The sequence below is a fragment of the Excalfactoria chinensis genome, chromosome 13 (genome assembly GCF_039878825.1).
Source record: "Excalfactoria chinensis isolate bCotChi1 chromosome 13, bCotChi1.hap2, whole genome shotgun sequence".
NCBI classification, from domain to species: Eukaryota; Metazoa; Chordata; class Aves; order Galliformes; family Phasianidae; genus Excalfactoria; species Excalfactoria chinensis.
The window spans coordinates 11,246,037-11,271,555 of record NC_092837.1 but is presented as its reverse complement, the minus strand read 5'-3'; the positions used below and the strand labels follow the sequence as shown (position 1 = coordinate 11,271,555).

The 25,519-nt window shown below is 49.6% G+C and overlaps 1 protein-coding gene across 4 annotated transcripts in view; it reads right to left on the bottom strand.

Annotated features, from left to right (window-relative positions):
* Positions 1 to 25,519, bottom strand: part of SH3PXD2B (SH3 and PX domains 2B) — a 63,736-nt gene that overhangs the window by 34,152 nt on the left and 4,065 nt on the right. For all 4 annotated transcript variants that reach the window (XM_072348524.1, XM_072348526.1, XM_072348525.1 and 1 more), the window contains exons 2-3: positions 18,205 to 18,285; positions 656 to 731 (exon numbers count right to left, since the gene is read on the bottom strand). In XM_072348524.1, coding sequence (XP_072204625.1) covers positions 656 to 731; positions 18,205 to 18,285 — 157 coding nt within the window. The remainder of the gene's footprint in view (positions 1 to 655; positions 732 to 18,204; positions 18,286 to 25,519) is intronic.

The following is a 25,519-nucleotide window of genomic DNA, read 5'->3' as shown; positions in this document are numbered from 1 at the left end:
TGGAAGGGGGAAGGACAACTTTGTGGTCAAACCCATTAGTTATGGGTGCACAAAAGACTCCCAGGGTGCCCTCAGTTCAGATATTTTTGCATGGCACATTAGGGCTCTTTTTTCCCCCCATAACATCAGCCTCAAAGGGCAGCCACAAGCAATCCCCCCCCACCACAAAATCTGAAACGGGCCATTGCATCTGTTACTTGGGCACACAAATCCTCAGCAGCAGGCTGGGCTGTAGGGCACGTGTCATGCCACAGAAACCCTTTCTTTGAGCAACCCCAAACGTCATGGGAGGAAGCTGAAGCTGTCAACCAGTTTGATTTAATATGTGGAATTCAATTGTCATTTCATCCCCTCTGGACAGCCCTTCGAATTAGAGGGGACAGGAAATCCAGCAAATGAGCAGTTCCTGGGGAGCCTCACGCTGCACTCAGTCCCGTGTTATGCCCCTCCTGCAATCTGCTGCAGGGCTGCTCCAAGCAGAAGCTGTGCAAGAGGCTGATGTCACCCAATAATGCTTGCTGGAGAGAGAGGGAAAGGGTTTAACACCCACTGCGAACCGTGATAACAAACACAGATGTTATAGTGGGCACAGTACTGAGAAAGCTCACAGCCGTGCCAAACCCAGCATGATTTTTGCAGGAGCGTACTCTCCTACCTGGCAGGAAGGGGATGATCCTTTGCTTGGGGTCCTTCTGCCCTCCTTCCATCGGAAACTTGTCCAGCATTTGCATCTAGAAAAACATATGCAAGGAAGGTGATTAAAGTCAGCAACCCGCACACAATGCAAAGCCTTGCTCCCCATGAGGAGGCTAAGAGACTGTTCTCCAAACCAACAGTGCCTTGAGACACTGTACAAAACGCAATCAGGCAGGGTACAGTGATGCACAACCCAAAGTGCCAGAAGCACTTTGGAGAACGTTTTGTGCTACACAATTTTCAGACGTTGGTTTAAAAGAATCTCAGCACCGAACAAATAATGTCTCGATCGAATGCAACTGCACAGAGAATGCACTCAGTAAGCTCAGCTGGCAGAAGGAGGTCACAGACAACTCCCACTCTTGCTGGTGTCCATTTGGTATTTGCACTGGTGCTTCAAGGGCATGTACACAACACCTCTGCAGTTGCCATGGAGCTTAACACCCAGCAGGATCTACATCTGCAGCACTTCCTTTGCTCGGCCTTGATGGAAAACACCATTTGGATTGGACTTTGCACTTAACAGATTGGATGTAAGGAAAAATTTCTTCTCAGAAAGAGCGGTAATGCATTGGAATGGGCTGCCCAGGGAGGTGGTTGAATCACTGTTCCTGGAAGTGCTCAAGAAATGAGAAGACATGGCACTGAAGGACGTGGCTGAGTGGGCATGGAGGGGATGGTCTGGTGGTTTGATTAGATTGCCTTAGATGTCTTTCCCAATCTTCATGATTCTATGTTGATCCATCCATCCTGCAGTTCCACTACACTCTACTTTGGAAGGAATGGGATGGAGATGAAAGTTCTCCCTTGCTTTATCTGGGGCACGGATCTGAGCACTGTCTCCCATCACCTGAAGTGCACCCTGATCCCCAGAGTATCCAAAGCTGGTTTTATCCTCTCCTGTTCTATCTATGGCACTCCACATAAATATCTAGACGATCTGCCCAGGAACTGCCCTAAGTATCTATGAAGCCAATACACTTATTCTCCTTTGGCACAATTAATATTTAAAGCAAAGAGGAAAACAAAACAACCAGGGAGACAATCATCCATCCCATGGCAGCCCCATGAGAGACATCTATGGACAGCCCTGGAGGGAGGACAGCATTGAGCAGACAGACAGACAAGCTACGCTCCCTCGTACCTGCTGCTTGGGCACAAAGCATTGGGAAATCCTTCCCCATGCCCACAAAGGATCAGGCAGTGGGGTCCCAGCACCCTGGGGGCAGGTCCTCCTGCCTGGCTCCCTGGTTTTCCTGGATCTTGATCTTCAGCACCTACTTTTTCACACTTATAGGGGATGTCTGCTCCGAGCTAATGGCTGTTGGTTCTTCCACTGTGAGTCACGAGCTTGTATAAAGTATTGTGCAGCTGAGCCCCTTTTGTCCGTACAGCACCTCAGCTCTGGCACATGCAAAAACTGAATATTTTATTTCTTGGATCTCAAATGCACCAGGATAAAATTCTTGAGGTTTAGTGAAGAGGGGGCAGAAGGAAGGAGGTATTTTTCCTACACTGTGATTAAAACAAAAGTCCCCAAACATAACAGGAAAACCAAAAAAATGCTCTCAAATATTCTCTTCAAAATGAAAACAAACCATCCCCAAACCAGACACTACGCTGTGCCTACAGCTTCTTTCCACTATAAATTTTAGTGAGTTTGCAGCTCCTCGGGCATGCAGTCACCTCCCATTCTTCCACCCACCAAAGCAAAGGATGTCCCAACAGCCCCGTCACCCTGTGAGCCCCAGCACTGTGCCACCACGGGGTCTGACCGCCCTAACCCTGCTCTTCCTGTTTGGAACAGCCCCTCAGAACTTGTGACTGGCGCAGGATGAGCAAAACAAAACAAATCACCAACGTTGACATCTGATTGCTGTTAGCAGTGCAATCCCTGAGTCACTGGAAGCGTTCCCCTCCTCTCATTTCTGAGTGCAAGCTGAGGATCTGAGCACCAGGAGCCTCCAAGGCACGGACGTGCAGGCCACAGCTTCCCCATGCACACGTGCCTGGACAGTGACTTTGGCCAGAGCTGCTCCCAGCCACGTGATCCCACCAAACAACGCCAGAACTCCAGCCCAGAAGTTCCCCATTTCCTGCTGCTTATTGACTGAAGTGCCTCTCATGGTGGCTGCCCAAAGCCTGGGGCTCCTCCGATGCTCTGCACAGTCTGCTTGCTCTGCCCTTGCAAGAAGGAAGGAAAAGATGCTGCAAGATCCTGCAGCAAAGGAGGAAGAGGATGATGAGGAAGGAGCATGGCAGAGAGGTCGGTGTCCCTCATCCCATCCCACCCAGCCTTGCTGCCACATCACACAGCTCCATGGAAGGCAGCAGCACATGCTGGTTCATCAGTTTTGCTAGACATCAGCCTGTGGCTGAGGAACAGCTTGAAACCCACTCCAAAGAAAACAGCCCTAGAGCCTCCTCCAACCACGGCAGGCAGCTTGCATTAGTGATACAACAGCACACATCTGCAGAAATCCAGCCTCTTGGTCACGAGCTGAGAGTCCTTCCACTGTAGCAGCACACAAAGCTGCAACAAGGAGCTGTAACAGCCATGGAAAAAAAGCTGGCTTCAGTGCTGAAGTGATGCTGGAGTCCTGGAGGAGCCCAGCTGCAGGTCTCTGTGTTTCAAGGCTCCCTGGGCCATTTCTGGCTCATCCTGTCTCAGCTGATTTTGCAGGACAGGGACTACAGCACACACTGTTCCACCACTCTTGCCCAGGAGACCTGGAAACAGGACAGAAGATGGGTAAAAGCACAGCAGCCCCACAGGTGCTGGGGTGAAATGCACAGACACACCAGTAGATGAGCTACAGAAAGTAAGGTACGCAGCAGGAGGGCCGGGCAGCTCTCTGCAGAAAACCTTCCTCCTCAGCCCCAGCAGGGAAACACACTCCAAGCAGACATGGAATTTGGAACACAGGCAGTCAGCATGGGGAGACTCCCACAAATCATGTCAGCAGGCAGGGTTTCCATCCAAGCTCCAAATAACAGCGATCACATCACATTCCCAGAAGGGAAAAGTCTTCCAGCCAGCCAAGATCCAGGAGAGAGAAAGAAATGGGGCAGAGCAGCAGCACGCAGCTGCAGAGCCCTTAGGAACACCACTACCCACGTGGAGCAAGACAGAGCAGGGCCATGAAACAGTCTCACTTCCAGCAACGCAGTCAGCCACATCGGAAAAGAAAATGAAGGACAAAAACAATAACCTTATTGTTTCTCCCCCTCTGAGACTATTTAAAAGTACTGGAGACAAAATCTTCACAAAAAAAGCAAAAATTACAGTGGGTGCAGCCCAGAGCACTTTGGTTTGTTTTTGTTAGGCACAAAGTTGAACTCTCGCATGGCACTTCCCAATGGTTCACTAGCAGTGATGGTTGGGCTGGATGGTGCTCACACTGCTGCCCATGCCAGCTGCCTGTGCCAGCACCACAGCATGGGTATCCCAGCAGAGCACCTCCGGGCTCCTTCTGACAGCACATCAGGGCACAGAGCAGTGGTTCTGCATTTATTGCCCCACACCAATTTGCCTTATCTTATCAGTTTGCTGGTTTCCCTATTAACTCAGAACTGCCTGTGCAGCCACATTCCTGGGGCTCCACATTCCCACGCCTGCCTGTGGCTGAGTGGCCCATTAACAGGGTAGGCAGTAAAGTGGGTACCCAGGGACAGCAAGGAACCCTTCCCCAGCTGCTTGCAGCAACAGCCAGCACGCTGCCAGGCAGCTTCTTCATTAACAGGAAACCTGTAAGATAACATCCTAATTGAATCATTTATCGGAGCTGCAGGCTGCTGGTGATCCGAGGGGAGGGACAACGTACACACTCTGCAGTACTCCCAGGAAGCAGAACATTCAGGATGGGCTTTGACCAAGTTGGAGCTGCTGTTGCAGACAGCGCAATGCCAGAGGGATGGATGGTTGCTGGAGGAACGGGGCTGTGATGGTGCTTCCCAGTTCCAGACAGATCCAGAGGAGTCTGCAAACAAGACAAAGCACTGGTAGCTGGTAAGGCACTGTCTGGTGGAAAGAAAAATGTCTGTCAAGGTGGAATGCATTCCCTGATAACAGTGCGGCAGAAGGGCATGAAATGACTCTTGCAGCAGTGTGGGTGGGGGTGTGGGATTTGCTGTTTTTGAGTTGCTGTGCCAGCTCCAAGCTTGGGTTTTCTGTTCCTGGGGATTGCATCTTGTGTGGCTCACACCAGGACTGCAGAAGAGAAAGCAAATCTTTGCCAGCTCTTGAAGGGGACGCTGCGTGTCACCAAACAGCATGATATAACAGCACGGGATGGTGGTGATGAAATACTCAGGCAAGGCGAGCAAACTCTTCCACTCTTGCATAAGACCAGGACACAATGTGCAAGCTGTGGTTGTGGGGAGAGGGAAATTCCCCCTTCTCTTATCGGAAGGATTTGCTTTGGCTGCAAGATGGAGGTTCAGAGTTAAACCACATTCCTCCACTTTGGTCCCACAAGGAAGAGCTGACCTAATCCATGCTACACCAGACACAGCCATGAGCCAGAGCAGAGCAGTCAGCTTTTGACAACGTCCCAAGGAAATAGTTTGAAGAAAAAGAAAGAAAGAAAGAAAAAAAGTCCAACAAAAGTCTTCACCATCCGGCTGGGCAGGGGCAGCAGTCACAGGAGCCTCTTTGTGAGAGCAACCGCCTCCCGATGAGAGGAGGCAGCTGGTGAAAAGATGGGCCTGAGCCAAATGTGCTCTCACCCCACAAATTCCCCTCAGCCCCATTCCTTGAGAGAAAGGGAGGCAGCAGGAGACTGGCTGTGCTGTGTGACCCATTGTCCCCATGGTGGCCATCCTTCATACCTCCTCATCTCCCTCTTCCGACCCCCAAGGATGTGTCCCAATCATCTGCCAAACATGACGTGCAAAAGAGAACATCTGGAAGCTCAGGGGCTGCTGGTGTTTGGTCACTTTGTCATGCAGTGAGAGACACCTTCCCTTCATCTCCACAGACTGCCTGGGAAGAAAGAGGACATGGAAGCAGCAGCCCAGAAGACAGAAGGACTAACAGGGAGCAAGCTTGGATCCCAAGTGCTGGTGATGCTGAGATGAGGAGGGTGAGCCCAGAGAACCCAGCTCTCTGCTGGTGCTGCACCACCGCTTTGACCTTCTATAGACACCGGTCCCAGAACACTCAGCTCAGTGTGACCACGCGGTGTGAGCTGAAGGATGTTCAAGGAGAAACTGCAGCTGATGGGCAGCACAACTAAGCAGTGTCCTGATGATGGCCAGTTCCTTCCCTTCTAGTGCAAGGATAGATTGAAATGCTTCTTATGCATTACTGGGCAGGGCAATCCTGACCTCCTCAGTACTAGGAAATGGCATCATAGAGGCCAGATTGTGAAAACCTGATGGAAAACTTTAAGCATGGCTCAGCAACGACAAAAAAGAATTAACTGAGGTCAGAGAAAAGGGCTACACAAATTGGCAGCAGCTGCCTCTGCAAGAGAAATTTCCTATGAAATCACAGGAAACATTAGACAGAGGGAGATGTCAGTGGCTGGGAATAACTCGCTCGCATAGAAAGGGAAGTGGGTGCAGGCAGGAAGCACCCCCAGACACGTCCTGCCCCAGCACACCCCAGCCCTCCTGCTCTCGTCCTCCCTGTGGTTCAGGGAACTGAGTGCAATGTGAGGTCTCCAAGCGGAGCCAGGCAGAAAGGTTCTGTGCCTAGGACTGGAGATGCCTTCAGTCAAAGCACGCACTGATTCTCTAAGTAGAACTTCACCAGTGCTTGCCCAATGCAATCACGCTCAACAGACAGGTCACTGCAGTGTCACTGGGCATCTCCAGCAAACGAAAGCTTGGCCCTAAGCATCTAGCCCCTTAAAGTTATTATTTAACCTCAGTGTAATGAGCTTTGTATTTTGTCACCCAGTCTTGAAACTTAAAACCCCAGAGCTCTAAGACTAAGAGATTATCAGTGCAGTTGTGATGAGGATGGGAGCTTGTCACCAATATCCCCATAACAACACCACGTGATGACTGCAGCAGATGGGGCAGAGACCAAGACAAGAAGGGAGCATGAGGAATACCCTGGTCTTCAGATATACATGCTTCAGTCAGGTCAGGCCCTGCTCCCTGCAGTAACTTCTAATGTGCTAATCCAAGCACATTTCCAAGGGTACTGAGAACTATGTCTGAGGTCATTAGAAGCTGTGTCTTCACAAGCAACAAGTAACTCCAGGGGGCTGCTCTGAGGCACTCAGTAAGGAACCAGCTAGATGTTCACCTTCCCATAGCCTGCCTTTAGTGAGGCACCAGGTGAGACACCCCAAAACGAAAGGATCCAGAATCATCACCCACATCATGATGGCCCAAACAGTTCCAGAGAAGCACTCAGTGCTTGTTTTCTGAGCTGCCAAGAATAAACTTGAGAGAGATTACAAGGCTTTAAAAACTGTGAAAAGAGGGGAGAAGAGGGGAGAAGAGACACCTCCCATTTGGAGAAGAGCAAGGTGCCTCTGCCCCCAGCAATCCCACAGCACTGAGCTCCATTAACACAGCCTCCTCACTGAGCTGCTGGCCTCTCTCTGGCTGCTTAGCGGGTGATTAATATTTATAGCTTTTTACATCTGATTTGGAGGTGGTACATCCTGGAAGCCGTAATTCTCTTTACAGTACTTTACTAAAAACATTTCCCACAATTTCTGATAATTGCAGCACAGGCTCTAGCTGGCATTATGTCGGGTCAGCAGGTCCCAGGCCATATCAAAGAGCACCAAAAGCTCCACACTCCACATGCACACAGAGAGCAGAACATTAACACCACCAAGCAATCAATAAGCATCCATCATTCACCAGTGCAACCCAGCCATGGGAAATGACTCCTGCCAGTAGACATGCTTGGGAACTGAGCAGCAATACCCGGGAGTGATGCTGGTCTGCACCACTTCCTCTTCCAGATCCCGTCCCTGGGAACTTCCCTCCAGCATACCCACAATGTGTCAGTCCTGGCTGGAGCCTGGCGTGGGAGCAGGACAGAGCTGTGCCACCTGCATCAGCCCAAAGCCCACTGAGCAAACACCACAACTTGAGCTGTTCGGGATGCAGTGGCCATAAGGAAGGCTGCAGAGCCTGTTCATGTTCACTCAACATCCGTCTAGCATCCCAAAGTAGATCTGCTGGGAAAACCATGAGGCCACGAGGCTGAGTTTCTGCTGGAGAAATGTAAACAATGGTGGAAAAATATCCTGCTTGTTGCAGAGGAATTGGACTAGATGACTTTTAAAGGTTCCTTCCAACTCAAACGACTCCAACCAACGCATGTGATGAGCAGCTGAGATGAGGGGGCTGAGCCCAAAGGCTGTAGGCAATTCACACTGAATACCATGCTCTGCATTGAGAGGCAGCCTCCAGCAAAGCATTCCAGCTCCCAGCCACCAAGGGCTGCCCAGTGTGCATGCCACCTCATTCCAACCACATGCCTGCCCAAACCTCTGGGTGGCTGCTCACTATCTTCTCCCCTACAGAACTCACAATGCAATTTCTATTCAACCTCTCCCTTCTCAAAAATCCTCCCCGCTCCAGCACACAAGGTAAAGCAAACTGCCACGCATTCCTTTCTTGAATTTAAGGCAGCTTTAAATTTGTGGCAGGCCCAAACGTGATGAGGCAAAGGAGGTGGCATTTGCGCTACAGGCGGAGCTGCCAAAGCTGCAGTCCGACCAGTTGGGAGAGCACTGCTGGTCAGAAACAGAAGCCTCATGACCTTTCTGTTGCATAAGACTTCTTCCTAACCAGCTATTTTCCCTGCTGCTTCTTCCCTAAACACATACCCCATTTTCCAGCTGAGCAAGCACAATCAGCAGAACGCCTGTAAGGAGTTGTTTTCTGTCCATGCAAGGGAAGATTTCATCCTCATCGGGCTCACAGAGATGCCTGTCACCAGCAGCTCCATGGGAGCCAGGGCCACTATTACACAGATGGGACAGAAAAATGAGATAAGACAAACCCTTTAAGCCTAGCTGCCAAAACCCAAAGTTTCCATATTAACCACATACGTCTTCTTTGCATGACCCTGCTGCTTTCCACCCCCTCTTTCCACCAACAGCATCTCTCCTGGGGAGCACAGGGCGCCGGGCTGGGTGGCTAGAAGCACCACAGGCTGCCTTGTACTGCTCTGTTTACAGAAAAGGGAATTTAAAGGTGCCAAGTTCAGCGGTGCCCAAAACCCGAGCTCGGCAGGAAGCCTCAGCAGCCAGCACACACACACGTGCTTCGGGGCTTCGGAGTCCAGACAGCCCTTGCCAGAGGGCCGGAGCTCGCCAAGAAGCTCTGCTTATTGCAAAACCAGAGCACTGCTGTTAAATGATAGCTGGTGGGGGAGAGCAGCCTCACAGCTCACCGAGGAGCTAATGCACTTTACAGGGAGTGGGGGATTGGGAAGCCTCTAGGAGCACACAGAGCACTGCCTCTGCATGGGACATGGAGAGCACCTCTGACCTGGGATGCTCGTTCCTCTCCAGGGCACTGGGACCTGCCAGCACAAAGCTTGAGGCAGGCAGAAGCTCCAATGCTTTGTGCTCATGAGAGTGCAGATTTCACAGACACACACAGCTCACACAAACCACATGGCTGGAACTGCATCAGCTCTACTAGGACCCAGCAGGAATAGGGGAAGAGGAAGCGATGCCAAGAACTGTCAGCACAACTAAACCCCTAAAGGAGCACAGATCCCAACAGTACCCAAATCTGGGGAATGTCAGAGCTCTTCTCTAAGAAAAGCCTCACCAGAGACTCTGAAAAACTGGAAAGCCTCTGCCCAAACCCACCGGCTGTAAGAACCATCATGGTTTGGGGGCTCAGAGAAGGCACTGCTGGCAGGTGGGAAGATCCCAACCCAAGGCAGAGGCTTCAGAGCTCCTCAGGATGGGACCTCTGCTCCTGGAGGTGGGGAGCTGGAAAATGCTGACAGGTATCCATTTCAGTTAACAGTGCAATTTAAGTGGCAGAATCTAGCCAGAAAAAATGAAAGGAATTTTACATTGTGACTCATCAATAATAAGGTTATTTTTTAAATTAACAGTTAATAGCAACAGTTAATAGCAGCTATTACCTAATTTTAAATTAAAAACAAGAAAATGTTTTACGTGTACTGAACGGAGTTTCTTTCTTTGCTAAAATTTTAACACCAACTTTCCTCCCAACCCAGGACAAGGAAACAAGATGGTTTTGCTGCCCAGCTCACTTGGCACACTGTGTAGCCTGGCACAAAGGCTTTTTCCATGGCTGTTTCATCAGTCACTTTCATCACGCGTGCAAGCCATGGAGAAACGTGGGACTGCAGATTTCTACTTGATGAGATGGGTTGAGAACTCCAAGATTTTGTGTCTCCACCACCAGCACCAGTAGTTGGAGCCGGGAGAAGGGGGATGCCCAACACACAGCTTCTGAGAGCAGAAGGCAGACCCACAAATTAAGCTTCCTATAAAGGGATATTTCCTTCATTTTTTCAACCCTAGAAACACTCACAGATAAATGATAGCTGCATTCTGTGAGGCTGAGAGCCTTGGCCAAACCCCCCCCCAGATGCCAGTGCCTGAGACAAGCTGTAGTTGCACAACACAGCTGAACCAAGTGAACTTCTGCCTGCAGCAGAGCACAAGGAGGGGTCTCACCTTCTCCATCCTCTTCCTTATTCCTGGCCCTCAGAGCTGCTCAAAGCCTGCAGGGATGTAGGCATCTCTGCAAGTGGGAAGGTCCTCCACCTTCAAGTGATGCAGCACTGCACACTGAGATCCATCAGCCTTAGAGAGCATCGCCTTTGTCCTACATCTGCTCTTTGAGGGGCATTTCACAAAGCGTGTTATGACAAAATACCTTCAGCTTCCAGAGGGTTGGGTGCTGGCTGATGGCCAGTGATTAGCCAGCCTAGCTTGCAAAGGAAATACGAGCACAAAGAATTCTTGCGTGCATCAGAACACACCTCACCTGGCTAATTTATGATGGTACCAACACTGGAAAAGCAAGGGACATCTGAATGATAGCTATTTCATGCCCAAACTTTAAACTTCTTACCAAAAGAAGTATTAAAACAAGAAATCCAGCACCCTTTATTACAGCTACCAAACCTAACCTCTAGGTTCTGATTCCCATGCTTCCAGGTAAAGACAGCCATAAATATCATTTGTAATTCACTGTTGAGTGACTCAACACCATTGTAAAGGCCTCAAGATATCTCAACATAGCAGAAGGAAGGCATGAGCCAGAGGAAGGGCAGATCCCACACACACATCCTCCCCCACCCAATAGAGCAGCTTGGTTGGCACAGACCTGCCTTATTCTTTGCTGCTGTCCTCCAGAGTGCCACACACACAGGAAATGTCCATGCTGGGTCCCAGAGATGGGGATGAGAAGTCAGAGGCGAAGTTAAAAGGTGTGCAAAGGAAGTAAAAGGAGAAGAGCAACATTTCTAGGACGGATCACAGCATGGAAAGGGAGAGCAGGTAGTTAAAATCCTCACTTATCCCCAGGCTCCATCAGGACCCTGCAAGGATCACTGCAGAGACCCACACCTTGGTTCACAGTCGGACTTCCAAACTGCTACTTGCCCTTCGCTGTATCACACACATTCAGCAATGCGTATGGCTCCCAGCCATCTCACTAAGAATTCAGCAGGCAAAGACTGACTCTTGGCACCAATCTCCTCCCTCCCCAGCAGCACCAGTAGTGCTTTCTTATCAAACAATATGCTTCAGACCCAGGGCTGCTTTTGCATGATGCCAATTGCAAGGTCTACCCTACGGAAAGCTGAAGGACACGAGCTCAGCCCTCCAGGCAGGCAGAAAGAAGGGTGTAGCCCATCTTCTTGTGCTACAGGAAAACCTTTAAACACCACATTACTGAAAGCAGCACCAAATAAAAACACATTGGATTGCCATCAAGAGAACTTAGCTTGGTCTCCAAGTCATCCTGGAGAGCTTTAACCACCCCACCTTGGGGCCTCCTCCCTGCACGGGTGACAGCACACCCATGGGGCAAGATGTAGCTGAGTGCCATCCTTTCCCTGTCTTGTTTCCACAGGCAGGTGCCAAGAACGCTGAATGAAGGTGGACCATGTGGCCACTCTGGCAGCTTGAAGGGGTAAAGCTGAGAAGATGAACTCAGCACAGCTGGGAGTGATGAGATCAGGAGGTGAGAAGAGCCCAGGGAGGACGGGCTGCAGCATCCCAGCATCAGGCACAGCTCTCAGCAGCTCAAAGCCCTGATCAGCTGCCAGGTAAAGAATTTAGCAGCTAGTCAGAGTGCCAGCAAGAGCCAATTATAACTCAACTGACCTGCCTTGGCGCTAACATACACAGGGAATGTGCTGGCTACCCGCTACCAAATGCTGGAAAGCTATAAATGGGAGACGTTTGGAGAGAAAAGGATGAAGGGAGCCAACTTTTAACTAGGCTGAAGTGCATGGGGCTGTACGTGTTCTTTGTGGAGGGAGAGAGGAGAGAGAATGAGTAAGATCTTTGATGCGCTGCTGGAAAAATCCAGGCTGCTTCTTCTACAAAGGCAAGCGACCGTCTTTTCTTAATGGAAATTGTTTCTTCTTTTCGAGTCAGATTACAGCAGTCCACCTTTTCTTTACTCCTGCGTGTGGTGCTCAAGTCCGTGGCTCCTGGCAAAGTCTGGACGGCAGAGGAACAAAAGAGAGGGCCTTGCTGGTGCTTTGCAGCAGGAATCTCACCATAGGAAGTTGTGGGTTTTTTTCTCATCTTTGGTCACGCAAGTGCCTGCCTTTCACAAAGCAGCTGTCTGAGGGAGAGATCCTGCTGGTTTATTTTTGTGGCTGCGTGCAGTCGCTGCACACACAGCACTGAATTCCACTGAACTCTGCAAACCCCAGAGAACAGAAATTCCCAAAGTGTTGAAATAAGATCCGTGTTATGAAATAGTTATCGAAAGAGCCCTGTTTACAATCCCTGGACACAAAAAGACATCCATCTTCCAGCCGCAAAGTGCCTGCACTGCTTTAGGGCCTTTCCATCAAAGAGATGGTCAGAAACAGCACTGCCAGCCTGGAGCAGGCACAAAGTACAGAGCAGAGAGCAGGCTGTGCTACACCTGGAGGAGCATGGTGCTGGTGGGGACAAACTGCTCTGTTTCCTCCATCTGGAGAAGGAAGATAACGCACCCTGCCCGGCAGGAGGAGCACAAGCAGAGGAAGGCTAGTGTGGAGTCTGCATCCCACACTGGTGCATCTCGCAGTGCTGGAAGCAATGCACCAGGCTTACCTGATTTTACTTAGTTTATTTTCTTTTGTTCAGGCCAACAGGCTGACAAGAACAATTCACCTCTGTGCCAACCAGCATCTCCTGAGCACATTTCCATGTAACATTTTGTTTTAAAGCAGTCTAAATCAACACAATTCTGACTTTTCCCCCACTCCTTCTTTGCCTCCTTGCTGCACGTGCACGGCAGGTGAAAACCCCCCTAGAACAGCTAATCTGCCTTTCCCATAGAGATGACATGCACACACCACTGCCTTTTGCCAATTCTCTCATAGAAGTAGGCACCACTTCAACAGCCTGTGTTTTTTTTTCCCCCTCTCACACACAAAGCTGTTGGCCTGAGGGATGCAGGACTCTCTCCAAGATGACATAGTTCCAGGTGGGTCAAGGCTGAAAGTTTCCAGCTAAGAACCTGAAGGATTTGTTAAACATATGGACGGACCAGAGGACTGGGAAACACACTTGATGTGCACACAGCAAGTGAGAGCCAGAACCGTTTTTAAGTATGCTTAACATTCTCTTTCTGTCTGCCTCTGAACCATGCAGCAAGCACATTTACTCCACACTGTGTCACGTCTCCTTCCCCTGGCTCACAATCAAACCTTTGTGCAGAGAAGCAGCCACAAGGCATCACCCTTTCTTCCTTCAGCCTTCATTAGGGTGCAGGGCTAGAGGAAAAGTTTCTGACTGCAAGGGGTAACCTGCACCCAGGGAGGCTATCCCTGCACCACAGTTTGACACGTAAGGGCTTGCAGCAACCTGCCAAAGAAGCTTCTGCCTTGGTGGTGAGATGGCAGGCTGCAGTGTGAATAGCAAAGCCTGCTCAAAGGGGAGGTTTGGTACCTGGCTTCCTGAAGCACTGGATCCTCTCTCAATTGCAGGAACATCCATTCTGTTGTGCAAGACATAAAAGGCAACAGGGCTGAAGAGACACAGGGTGGCTGCAGCTGGAAGGGGACAGTCCCATGGAGCCCTGCCCAGGGCCAGCACAGGCAGCTGCTGGTGAGAGCGTGACTGGCACTGAAGGGTTGAGTTTGGGCATAAGGGCAGATCATGAGTGTAGCAAGACAAGGTGGCTCTTGGTCACATGAGGACCTGAAATGACTACCACTGCAACTGATCAGCTCATATTTACAATAGTGGAAAAAGTGTTTCTTTCTTTGGGTTTCCACAAAAAAAAAACACAAAATGCAAGCCAACGTCTGTTCTCTAACCAATACTGTCAGTTCAGACAACAGTTTCAAGAGGATCCTTCCCAAAGGTTTGCTGAATGCCTTCAGGGCAATGCATCTGATGTGACCCATTGGGGTCCCACAGTCACAGCCTGCTCCTTGCTCACAGGCATTGCTGGGAGCACCTCTGGGGCGCAACAGAACCTCACACTTGATCACTGTCTACCAGAGACAGCCTTTCAAAGTTACAATTACCAGTTTCCATGCCAGCCAAAGTTTCCAACGTACCTGCCAGGCTCAATTAGCATCCAGAACACAACTGGCATTCTTGAAAGCAACAGTCTCATTGATATATTTCTTAGGAACAGCATCCATCTGCTCCCAATAGCTCACATCTGGCATATCACACATTACAAAAGAGCCTTGATCCTGTCCGAAGGGAAGCACTCCTCCAGCCAAGAGACCCATGCATAACTGAGGTTAGTATCTGAAGTTACAAATTTACTACAGGTCACTCTGTTACCTGAGGTTTCAAATTCCAGAGTTATAAATTCACGTAGGGCTACTTGTTTTGATTTTGTTTTCATCCCTAAAACGTTGCTGTTACATCCATTTCTGAGTGATGCAAAACATTTATGGAGAAAACAAGGAGGAGATGGGGTAGGAACCCAGAGATCTACGGAGAGCAGAAAAACACTGGAGCACAAACCGAGTGCCCTGGTTTCCTCCTGCAATTAATAGTAAATAGGAGGAGGGAGGTGTTACTCAGTTTAAACATTCCCAATTTCACTGCCTGGCACTGCCCAAGGCCATGGAGTGACTCACCGCACTAATTAGCCAGCAAGATCTTTATTGTTGAGATATTAACCTATTTATTTTACTACTGCATTTGCTCCTTCTTTATTTTATTCTACAACCTTACGCACTGCTAATGCAGAACTTCCATGGCTTTCCATCATCACAGACCTGGCCACGCTCAGAAGTGCCACAAGGGACATGTTGTGCTGGGCTCAGCATCTGGGGACACTTCTGTTTGTTAGCCCAAACACACCAGGGGTCTCTTCCACTCATCTCACAAAGCAGAAGGACACAGAACGGTGCCTCTGGTTGCAGTTGGAGCAGGACAGATAGCGAGGCTGTCAGTAGTAAGTGTGGATGAGTTGGCCCAACTCCTAAAACAATTGTTTGGCCACAATAGAAGGTGACAAATGATTCAGCAGTGAGACCCACCAGGGGAATACCAGGAGAAAATCCCCAAGCACTCATGGAACTGTGCTGGGGCTGCTCTGAAACACCAGCATCGCACCCAGCCCCCTTGCAGGTCCCACTGCTCTCACTCTGACACCCAAAAACATCTCCTCCCCATCCCTGCTTGCATGACAGGAGGCTCACTTGTCTGTGAGAGGGTGCACCAACATTCACCCCAATGCGGACAGAGCTGCTGCTAGGAAAAAAAAGGCAACACAAGCCTTTGTTTGGCTTCTGGTTGGAGCCTGGAAAATGCAGCCAGGATCACTGGGAAAGCAGCTATTAAATTAACAAATCTCTCCACCCAAACACGCATTTACCCAGATTTCTCAAAGCTGTGAGTATGAGAAGCCTGAAAACCACAAAGCCAGATTCCTGAAGCGGGGATCACCTGGGACTCCAGTTATTCCTACAGTGCACCAAGATCGTCAGGATTGGACACAGCAAAACCCTTCTTTCTATGTTTTCAGAAGCAACCAAACCCTTTTAGCCAATTACTTTTTTTGCGTTGCTGTTTTTCCTTTTTTAATCTAATAACCAGCAGCAGGAATAATTTCCAGCATGGAACATTTCTGCCCAAAGAGCTAAAACTGGCATAGAATCATAAAGCAGTCATTCAATAAAGGCCTCCAGCAACTGCAGCAGTCACTGCTACCAAGCCTACCTAGAGCAGCTTTTTTTCCACTGCACTAAGAGGATCTGTTTCACTTCTCTCCTTTCAATCCAATTTCCACTGTACTGCACCACAAGTTTAAAGTAAGGACACCAGGAAGCATGTGCGATAAGGGGGAAGGAAGGGAAAAACCACAATTTCATTCATTCTTTCAACAAAGCCAGAAAGGAGTGGTTACTCTTTTCTTTTTTTTGCAAGAAAATGCTGAGGCAGCAGGGAAGGGGAAGGTTTGGCCTGAGCTTTCCCAAATGGACCACACTATATATAAAGCATTTCTTCCCCTAGAGCTGCCCAAGGGTGCTTTGCAGACCTGTGCTCACAGCAGAGCTCCGTCCCTAAGCAACCTGTGGTGACAATAGAGCACACACAGCTCCAGCCAAGATGCAAAAGCAGGAAGGGTGGAAGGACAGACACGACGTCCCTGTGTGCCTTTCTCCACAAGCAACAGGGCAGACCATGCAACAACTGGGAAAGAGCACAGCTGGAGGCAGGTGCTGCTTTGGCAGACACAAGCCCCCAAATTCTGTCCCTCTTGCAGCAAAGGACATCCTGAGTTTGGCTCCAACCTTCGGGCACCGGCAAAGAAGATGAGATGCTGAGGACAAGGAAGAGCTGAGTTCCATTTCCTTCCAGCCCTGGCCACTGCCCAACAGCTGTTCCCTGTTTATTTATGTTCATATTTCCTTGGTTACACGGCAGCTGCTCATAGCTTAACCCTTCCCTGCACCAATGTAGCCCACAGCACTGCCCACCTTGCCTTGGCCCGGCACAATGTGTGAACCAATAGCATGGGCACAGAAGGGCAACCCGGGCTCTCACTACGGACATCCCCATGACCATGCTCATGGCTCTGCAAGAGCCTTGCTGGGTAGGAGCAGGTCACCATGGATAGGAGCAGTCATCTCACAGAAACCCACCCGCACACCCAAGCCTACAAAAGGCTTTCCAGCTGACCTGAAGCCATCTGACCAACAGAACCAAGCCATTCACATTCCTCAGGGCTCGCATAGCTAGGCAGGCCCACATGTGCTGATATTTTAGCAGCCTATTTGTGTCAGGACGCATCCAAACCCCCGCAGTTTAAAGAGAGCTATCCACATTCCCAGGCAAGCACAGCAACCACTGAAATAACGCAGAGATATACGCAGCTTCATGCAAGCAGGAAAATGAAGGGTGCCCAGCTTCCTCCCCAGTTCCACACACAGGCAAGAGGGATGTGCCAGTGAGCTCTCTGGCAGGTCCATAGATCACTTGGTGCATTTTCCTTTTGCATCTGTACATAGCCTGTTCCAGCAGCTCAGTTTATGTTTTGGCTCATAAAGCTCAGGCAGACCCCTTGGCTCATCTCCACAGTACAAGGAGGGGGTGGAGAACACTCTTTCTTGCTCACCCAGAGCACTGGCTCAGATTTTTGCAACCCAGTGTGTCTCAGATTGCCTTTCCAGCCTCTTCCTTCCATTCCTTCCCCATCTTCCTCCCAGTTCCACACTCCGCTCCACACCAGGAGGTAATTACTGAAGTGCTGCCTGCTGCACCCCAGTCTGGCAGTGAACCCAGTGAGTGCCAGTTAAATGGAGTTTCCAATTACTTGCTCCCCAAAATGCTGGCAACCAGTGATTCTCAGCAGCAGCTCCATTTTGGTGTGCTAGCACTTGGAAAAGGCACAGAATGAGCTCCACAGGAATGGAATTAGGGATGAACTGTAACAACACCTCCCTAAACAAACAACAAGCAACCCACCACCACTTGCATTGATTTCAGCTGGAGGAACCCAAACACACCTATGACCCCTTATGCACTTTCAGCTCAGGGAGTGAGAGATGAACTTTAACACTGAGGCAAAATCCTTGCATTGCACTGCAAATGGCACTGAGTGCAGCTCTTGAGGTTGCTTTGTTCTCACTTTCCCAAGGATAGAACCATAGTATCATAGAATCAGCAAGGTTGAAAAAGATCCACAGGATCACCTGGTCCAACCAACCACCCATCACCAATAGTTCTCACCATGTCCAAAGTTGTGATTAAATTCCCTCAAATCTAAACATTTTCTGGTAGTTTACACCAGGAATGCTTACCTCTAAGCACAAAACAAACCATGCTCCTCCACTCACCATTTCTTTCAACCCTCTGAAATCCAAAGCACAAAAACTGGAGAAATGCTTACCTGCAGGTCGAAGAACTTGCTGTACCGTCGGTAGATGACTTCTGTGGATCCATTGGACCAGGTGACTTTGATAATGTACACCTGTAAGGAACGAAGGAAGAAATCAGATACCAGTGATGAAACAACCCACTGACGCTCCAATGGCTGCAAAATGGCTGAGCATCAACCAGGGAGTGCATGGGAGCACTTAAAATAGTTTCAGCAACACTAGAAAATAAGCAAACTTCAATTACTAAGCTCCATTACTATGACTTAGCTGACTGCAAGATGCTTATTCCAAGCCGGGAATTAAGACAGCTCCCTACCCCTAACTACAGGTACACAACAAATTCTGCACACCAGAATGAGACTTGCGAGGAGAACTTGAGCCTACACAGTTCAAAACTCCATCTGGTTTTCCATAAACAGCTTTGCTGTCACCTTGAGGTTTTGTTTTCTGAAGCCTGCTGGGGTGCAAATTACCCTCCTGTTATGTGAAATGCTACACAAGTAATCCTCGCAATCACTGGTGATCAGTGAGGGGGAAAAAAAAAAAGGAAGAAAACACCCCATTTGTACTATTCTTCCATGAAAGATAACAAGCAAATAACAGAGTTGGGCAATTATTTATTTAACGTCCTTGCCTTTTATTAGCAGAAACCAGAGATGACCCTTGGTGAGATGCCAGCATAACTCTCAAGTGTTGCAAACCTCAGCCTTCACTAATTGATAACAGATTGAGTAAGCAGCACGTTCATTTTTCTTCTTTTTATTCTCATGTCTCCCATAGTTCCAAAGAAATTCCAATATCAACTCACTGACGCAGGAATAAACCATTTAGAAGCCTGGATAAAGAGACCAAGCAGGAACTTCAGCCAAAACACAGCCAAAAATGAAGGCTCGTAGAACGGTGACGTTTCGGTGTGTGAAACACAATCTCTTAAGTTTCAAAACGCATCCCAAAGAGACACGCATTTTTCCCAATGGCATGTGAACAGCATCCCAGCCCAATAGCCAAACTCAAATACCAGGAGATTTACACAGATACCACAACACTAAACTGTTTGAGCTAATCAAACCTACTCGAATGCCACAGCTGCTCCTTTGCTATCTGGCGGGGAGCTGGCTTGGCATCGCAACCATCACCTTCCAACAGGCAAACTCAGACTCTCCCAGCTTTACCTCCTGGGCCCTATTCAGCTAATCACAATCCTCTCCTTCCATCCACAAATGCCTTTTATTAACTGAAGGACCAGCGCTTTCTGCATGCTAACACAAAGACAACAGAGGGCTCCAGCAATAAAGCACTTGCAGCAACTGTGAAGACCTGCATGTATAATACGTAATAAGAGGGGCTCAGACAATATACATACCACCAAAAGTGGCTTAGCAAGTACACTGGACCAGACCAACACATGTTTGAGCATATACACTTAGACATTAACAGGTGAGGCAACATGGCTGACCTTCATTCGACGACGTGGCCTTTGAAATCCCTGAGAGCATCTTCACAGGTACCACCCCTCAGTGACACAAATATGCTTCCTGGCTGAACTCAAGGCTTGCACCTGCTGCTTACATTTCGGGGATCGTACCATCAGCAAGCCAAGTGTTAACTTCACACTAAGCATCATCCAAGCTGCCTTTACCCTTACTCCAGGACTTGCCGGCAGGCCAACATGAGCTAATATTGGTTGGAAGCTCAGCTGATACCCCAGGTTCCTTACCAGTCTGCAGCACTTCACAGGGTTATATCACCACAGGCTGCCCGCCTGGAGAATGCCTTCCACTGGGGCAGGGGGAAGAGCCAACTTTTCTTCATTGTTTATTCCTATCCTGCCTTTATTTGGAGTCAACAGTTTATTAGACTAGGATTTTAATCAGGATGTGGATTTGCTCAAGCTAAAATGAATTCAATGCTCAGAAGAGTAATAAAGCCCTGAGATTTGAGGGCACACCAAGCTTTATTACACCCTTGTAATGGAGAGAAGGGGCACTTCTCCCAGCTGATGAGCTCACTCCTATTTTGCTGGAACGCAGATCTCCCTAGAGTCCGGATAATAGTTTCTTGCTCATCCCACTTAAACAGCTGACAGGTCTCTGGGGACACAGAAGAGATGAAGAAACCTGCAGAAAAGGGAAATCCTCAACATCCATAAAAATACCGCCTTTGCAAAGCTGACTTCCTCTCTTCTTCTGACTATCCTTTGCCCTTAACTCCAACAGCCCCATCCCATCCGCTGGCTAAAGATGCTACAGATCTTCATCTTTGACAGTTCTCATTTGTGATGCTCTGAGGACCAAATAAAATCAAAGGAAAAAAGCTCAGGTGTTCCTTACTTAGCAAGGAAACTGCAGTATTTGAAAGGGATGGATGGTGCAGTCAATCAACCCATAAAGCCTTTTACAAGGATGAGAGCTTTTGAGCCCCATGCTCCATTTTGTCCTTGCAGTCACAGGTGTGGCACTGAACAGCTTGCTCCCCCAGAGGCTGCCCCAAGGACAGGCTTTTTCCAGGCCCAGCTGTGCAGCTGAAGGCACATGGAAATTGTTATTTCATGGTTTTTCTGCAGCTCCGCTTTGCTGGCAGGGAGGCCCGGCTCCATGGAGGGGTGGGAGAGCCCAGCAGATGGTGGGCAGTCAGACCCAGGAGGGAGCTGCAACCCCATCACTTGGGTTGGGCTGTGGCCAAAACCAACAGGCAACACTATCTAAATATTTACAGGCCTGCCCGGGCCAGCGGTGGTTTCTGCATGGTGCAGGGGATCTAGCTGACTTGGTGAAACCTGGGAACCAACAGCTGCCATCTGACAGGAAAGGAAACCTCACTGTGCTCCACCCTCAGAGCCCCCATCCCTTGCCCGGCTCCAACCCATGTACATCACATGGAACCAGGCTGGATGGCTGAGAGCACAGGGCTGCAGATATCACTGGGACTGAAACCTCCCACTGAACTGAAGCCACAGGTAATAGGAGCAGTGCTGGAACTCCTGCCCCTGCTTCAGATATTGCTGAAATGCAGTTCACAGTATTTGTTCGGCTACGACATGGCGCAGATGAAGGGTGTCACTCACTCACCACCCTACTCTGCAAAACCTAAGCATGAGGCCATCCCCACAAGCCTGAGCTTCAGGCTTCAGAAGAAGAGTTTGCATGGGCAACTCCATCACAGCCACATCCACCACTGAAGTAAGGAAACAAGCCCACCATACCCACACGGGGCTTCCCATGGGTGGCAGGGAGACCAGCATCTACAGGGACAGCCTCCGAGGTGCAGGTGGGTCTTGTTTAGCACTGGAGAAGAGCAGCACTTCATATTAACACAAAGCGCACCATCTGCTCCCGTCCCTTGGAGGGATGGAGTGGAACAAATCCTTTACAGAGAATGGAAACCAACAGATGTAGAAGGCTGAACTCCGACAGACACCGCGGTGCTTTGGCTCTCTAGACTTCCTGCAGAGCTCTATGTTACAACTAGTTGGCCGTATGTCAACTATAGAAAAATGACTGATCAAGGAGTTTACCATTAGGACCCTGAGCTTCTCAGATTCTTCTTGGTCGTGTTTGAAACTGAGCACCCTAAATGGGGAACTATAAAGGTAGAAAAATGATGCTTTAGCTCTCCCAGACTGTTCTGCTTGGTCCGCACTGCCTCTCCCTTAGCCTCGCGTGCAGCACAGCTCTCCCCCCGCTCCAGTGTTCCTTGAGATGCAATTCAGAGAGAGACCGAGCCAGTGGAAAGTGGGACTGAAACCCTTCATACGGGAACTGTCAGAAGTGGCAGGTTGCTAAAAGCAATGCAAATGGCACCTGGCCAACCGTAACAGAGCTGTCAACAAAAGCCTCCCGCCAGCCATCGTGGCAGCAAGGGCTCTGGCAACTGCAGGGGAAACGTGCTGGCAGCTGGCGAATGCTTCTCTGGCTCTGAGAGGGAGATCCATCCTCCCTGTCGAGCAGGCTGTGGTGGGATGCCCCTTCAGGGAAGGGCAGCCAGCAGGGCCAGCACAACAGTGCTCTCCCTGACTCATAAGAAGCCTCAGTGCTGAAGATCGCAGTGGTTTCTGGTGATCTGCATAGCAAGAAGTGCCTGAGAACTTTGAAGGCTTCTCAGAACCTCAGTTTTACGCCTTGCCAAGAGGCACGCTGTCCCACGCAGGGCTACAGAGAGCGGGTGGTTCGAGCTGAAGCAATGGGATTAAGAACAGATACAAAAAACAAATACATAAAAATAGTTCCCTGTTCTTGAAACACGAGGCTGTGTGACCTCCTAGAATAATCATTTCTGGACTCCCTGTGTAAACACACTAAGGACATGAACAGAGCACAACCAGGAATCAGCCTGGACTGCTTAAGTTCATGGAAAAGGCAGAGTACAGCTGCAGGAAAGCCCAGGGCTGCAGCCTATCTCCTCCCACAGCTTCTCCAAGGAGACCTGAAGAACGCCCTGGCTGTGGGGGCACATGGAAAGGCCCAAAAAATGGCTTTGTGGGGTAGCACCATGCCAGCTCCCCCTCATGCTCTGAGGCTCTCTGATGTCCATGCCAGCTGGAGACACGTGAACAGCAGCAGGCTGGAAAGCAATGCTGCTGTCAGATGGAAAAGGCACTTCCATGGGGCTTCAGGACACCCAGCTCTGCACACCCATCAATAGCAGGCATCAGCATCTGTCCACAGAGCTCCAAGGGCACAGCCAGACATAACAGCCTCCAGCAGACAGAGCTGTCTGCATAGCCCTTTCAAATGGGTTTGAGCCTGTGTGGTCTTGAGTCCAGAGAGAGACTACATACAATAAACCTCTCTGTGGAAAACTCCACAGATTTCAAGCATCTTTCGCCAGCAGAGGGGAAAAAGCATCAGACTCTTTATTCCACCCACCCTCTCCCACACCCCAAGACATAGGGAAACAATGGGGAGCCCAGAGCCTGGCTGCAAGGAGAGATTCAAACAGGCTGTGAAACCAAAGCAATGGAGGGAACGAACCGTAACAAAGCAGGGTTTAATAGAGAAAAGGGAGTGGGAAATTGTAAAAGGAAAAGAGGAAAAAAAAAAGAGAGAGAGAGAGAGAGAGAGAGAGAGAGAGAGAGAGAGGGAGGTGGCTGGAAACAAAGAAAGTTCTTGGCGGCGAGCTGCTGTGCTTGGCCATTCTCCATCAGCCTTCCCTGCAGCAGGAGTGCAGGGCTGCCGAGGGGAGTGAGGGCTGCTGTGCCACAGCCACCAGAGATGGGAGCAGGAGGGACCCCAGCCCCAGCTCCATCCTTGGAGTCCACGTCAGCCCTGCTCTGCAGATAGGGACAGCTGGGAGAAGGGCCCTGCTGGCTCAGATGGCACTGGGAGCAGTACAGAGAAGCAATAGGTGTGGGACATCCCAGATGCCACCATGGTTTCTCTATTTTAGCAGAGGAGAGAGAAAGAAGCAGCAAAGCAGAGCGCATGGAAGAAGTGTGTAATGTAGATACAGGCAGTGTGAGGACAGGAACATCCCTACTGTCATAGCAAACATCCAAAGCCCACACACCCAGGTCCTGCCTGATTACAAACCAACCACATCCCCTAGCTCTGAGCCACCCCTTCCAATGTACCCTCCTCAACAACAGCTTGTCCTGCCCTGCTGTCACACAGGTCACCCGGGCACGATGCTGTGCACAAGTGCACGGCCATGCAGGACACAGGGACCCCAAGGACAACACACTGAGCTTTGCTTAGCTGTGGTGCAGGCTCCCATCACAAAGCATGCACATCAGCTTGTTTGCTTTATGTCATGCTGAAGGTCAAACATATGGATACATTTGATTCCTATTTCCCACTGCTACGTGAAAGAGCCAGAAAACAGAGATGCCCTCCAAAGCAAAGCTGTGAGGAATCAAGTCACAGACCTCCCAGCAGTCACTGCACTGGCCCTGAAGCCGGGGCTCACTGCTGGGATTGCACATCAGCTTTCCACCATCTGCACCAGCTCTGGCAGACACTTGCCAGGCAGGATTTGGCCCTTCCTCTGAACTGTGACATTCAAAGTTTTCTTCAGCCTTAAGTAACACAAATTGGAGGAAAATGAAGGACTTTGCATTTGACTGTTTGGTTTCATCTGCAAAGGCTGTGCTCCCTGAAGCCTCAACTCTCTTGAGAAGTGAGGAAGGCTCCCCACAGCTCTTCAAAGCTGTGCAACAGAGCAACAGCAGATGCAAGGATGGATCCAAATCTCTCCCCATCTACAGCTCCAAACGCACTGCCCTTGGTCTGGCACAAGCAGGAGAGCATAAGCCAGCTGAAAGGGAACAGGAGGAGATACAGCAGCAAAACAACACCAAAGATGCAGAGCCCTCAGACTCTCGAGGCCACAGCTGGATGCTCAGAAACTCTTCAAAGAGACTCCAGCATTCCAGGTGCAGCCTTGCTTCATACAGTCTATTTTCATTTTTCCAGTTTAGCTAATAGCCACCGGATGGATTGCACTCCATTTGTTTTACCCTCCTGCCTCCCCTGTTCCCCACAGGACATTCCAGCCATGCCAGCAGCACGGTCACCCTCCACAGAGAGCATCGCACTGGGGAGAGTCATCCCCCCAATGCTCTTTTTAATCCAAGCAACCGGTATGATTCACAAGAGAGAAATATATAGCAGCTGTACACAGTGCAGTAGGGCCAGGTCCCCTTGGAGCTCTGCTCCAAAGACCGACTCAGCACTGGGTGGCTGTGACACAAGCCCATGGGATGCAAGTTTTCCAGTAGACATCTTCTGCTCTATACATACAAAGCACAGAGGAACAACTGACTGTAGATCACCAGCTCTCTTCCTCTCGCCAGCTGAGCATTCGTCTCCAAAACTCAGTAATCAATTCCAGACAAGCAATGGTGTTGGCTGTGCAATAAATTAAACCACTACCTCCTAACTGCAGGGCACAGGAGCGGAGAAGATACCCACTATCGCTTTGCAACTTCCCAATTAAAAATATAACACATATTTCTATGTGGTTTTAGTCAAACTGGTTTTTATAGAGCCTATCGACTCTATAAATCTAGACATCAAATTCTAACACCATTAATTACTTTGATAAGGCACCCGCAGATCCCAATGAGGTGGTTAAACACACGTTGGTACCACCTTGTTTCCAGATTGCCATCTAGTTAACTGAGCTTGCAGCATCAACGTATGCTGCACACTTGGTTGAAATTTCCCTTTTTCAAAGTGATAAACGTGTTCACTGAGGTTGGGAAAGGAAGTCCTGTAAGAGCATAGCCCAGAAAGCCAGCAAAACCATGCAGCGTGCTGCTCGCCCTTTCCTGACCAATGTATCCAATATATAAGCAATTCTGTGCTTGGGAGCAGACGTTTAGAATCA